This window comes from Sinocyclocheilus rhinocerous, unplaced genomic scaffold (assembly GCF_001515625.1).
Source record: "Sinocyclocheilus rhinocerous isolate Xijiao unplaced genomic scaffold, SAMN03320098_v1.1 scaffold5455, whole genome shotgun sequence".
NCBI classification, from domain to species: domain Eukaryota; kingdom Metazoa; phylum Chordata; class Actinopteri; order Cypriniformes; family Cyprinidae; genus Sinocyclocheilus; species Sinocyclocheilus rhinocerous.
Window position 1 is genome coordinate 31,819 of NW_015629355.1, and position 2,623 is coordinate 34,441.

At 35.4% G+C, this 2,623-nt stretch overlaps 1 protein-coding gene across 1 annotated transcript in view; it reads left to right on the forward strand.

Moving 5' to 3' along the window:
• The window catches only part of LOC107738882 (natural resistance-associated macrophage protein 2-like), a 29,749-nt gene that overhangs the window by 9,898 nt on the left and 17,228 nt on the right, over positions 1–2,623 (forward strand). The window contains exon 4 of the mRNA XM_016550783.1: positions 1,149–1,321. Coding sequence (XP_016406269.1) covers positions 1,149–1,321 — 173 coding nt within the window. The remainder of the gene's footprint in view (positions 1–1,148; positions 1,322–2,623) is intronic.

Sequence of the window (2,623 nt, forward strand, 5' to 3'; positions counted from 1 at the left end):
TGAGAAAGAGAGAGAGAGAGAGTGTGTATGTGTGTGTGTGTGTGAGTGAACCAGTTAAACAAATTATTAGGGCTGTCAGGTGATTAAAAATCTCATTAATTAATTATTCAATTGCATGACGTGCTGATTAATTCATCTAATTAATTGCACATCAATTTTGATGAGAAATAACCCCCAAAGATAAAATCATTATTGTGTTAGATGAGGAAATCATGGAATAGACACAAAATGTACAAAATCGTAGCTTTAGGAAGAAATATTTTATTTGATTTAACATAGAATTTATTACACATAAACCTTTTAGGCTACAATATGGCCATAACGTTGTTTTCAGAAGTGGCATGTAGGTGTATTGAATGCTATGAGATTAAATGGTTTTAAATGGGCATTAATGGGTTTAAAGAGTGAATACTGAAATACGAAATGTAAAAAAAAAATGGAATGGCACTCTAAATATGAAACTAAACGCATAGCAAGTCATTCATTCAACTGATTCGTTCAAACGCTGATTCATTCATTCTTAATGTACGAGTCACTGAATAATCCGTGTATAATTCGATCATTCGTTTTTTGATTTAATATTGAAAGTAGAAAGATTAGAAAACGGCTCCTTTTTAGTTTTTTAGTTTTTTTCCAAAAAAGGAAAAACTAAAATTCTGCTTAAATGTTCGTTTTTCGTTCATGGGTGGAAAAATCACTGACTCACTCGATTCGTTCAAAAATGTGGATTCATTCAGTAAAGAATCACTGCTGTGGCTTTGTTTGCAAACACAATATTACTTCTTTCTTGTTTATTGAACTTGTATAAACTCAACGGTGCAGATATAGGGGAGAAACAGCACTCTTGCATATGTTGAATTTTAGGCTCATATAACTGCATTCTGATAGGCTTCATCACGCAGTCAGTCAGTCGTCCTGCATCATGTTCATCAGACTCTGCATCAGTGTTATTTCCCATAATTAATCACACCAAAGGAATGCATTAAATCCACAGCCCTACAAAAATGTGCTTTATGGAAAGAGTTTCCTACTTTTTCATTTTGGAAAAATAAGTAAATAAATGAGTGAAACTTGTTTGTGTATTACTTCTATAATTAGATTTTCTGTATTTGTCATGAAGTCCATCTGATGTGTGGTTAATCCGTGTTTTTCTTCGCTTCAGTCACGAGACATAAACCGAGCAAACAAGAAGGAGGTGAAGGAGGCCAACAAGTACTACTTCATCGAGTCCTCCATCGCTCTCTTCATCTCCTTCCTCATCAATGTTTTTGTGGTGGCCGTCTTTGCAGAGGCCTTCTATGGCAAGACCAACATGGAAGTGGTGAGCACTTTCATATCTGCTTCCTTTATGAGAGGCTTACAGTGGGATATTTTAGTGTGTTTCACATTTGAGTTTGTGTATGAATTAGGGCTGGGCGGTATGACGGTATAAATCGTTACTGCGGAATAAAGTGTCTATCGTTAGGGTTTTTGCTATATTGTGTATTCCGCGGTATGCAAATATATATATGCGCAACATACTACTTACAGTTTTTCTCGATTGCTCAAACACATTTCTTGAAATTGTGCCTCATTTCCTCTAAACACAAATCCATAACATCTCACCCAATTCCCCAAACTTGCCATTCTCAAGTCAAAATGAAGCTCTCCACTCAAAACCATTCAATCTCGCTGAAAAAAACTAACTTTTCCCTCAGACATGACACAGAAGCCCTCAGAAACACACACTACACCGCAGTCTCACACACTAGTGAGATCAGTTCATAACACGGTTGCAAAAACCTTCTTTTGGCAATCAGGTATCGTTTTACAGCTCAATGTCTCTTACAGTATACAACATGTTAAAAAGAGCAGATACAGTGAAATTCAACAATAAGCTTTAAGAAAAGTTTATTTTCATTACACTGCTGTAAAGAGACACTGCACTCGACTGAATCACTTTTGGATCTTTAATGAGAATCAGTTCATGTCTGATCGATACAGTGAAGACTGCAGTGTTTTATTTATACACTTCATTCAATCTCTGTAATATTTCTTACCACATGCTAAATAAGCCTAACCTACAGTAGCTGAATAAATTAAAAGTTTATTTCATATTTATTTGTTCAGTTGTGTTTGTAATTTGCTTCTTTTTCTTTTTTTTATGACAAAAATAACATAAAATAGCTATATAAAGATATATATATATACAGGGCTTAAAGTTCTCCGGCGTGCAGCGTTTAAAAAAAAATCTTGTTGATTGACATCACTTTCGAGTCCATGAGTTCGCCTACCAATGGTATGAGAGGAGCACAGCTTTCACTCTCAACCAAACTAACATTACTAGCCAATCAGAATGTTTTGCTCTTATAAACACGAGACACGCATAATATTATCCAACTGCAGAGTCGCAGTCCTGATGAATGGAGAAGCGCGACAAAAAGCTGCGAGGCGCAATGTTCAAAGATGTTCATCTAGCGCATATTTACATAGAAAAACTAATTAAAAAGCAGCGGAGCTTTGTAAACAGCTCAGAGTAATCATGTCATCTCCATAAGAACGATATGATTGCCAGAACAAATTTACATACACATGATCTATTAATGGTAACTTGCCGGTAATTTACCAGTAAAGACTGTATGTG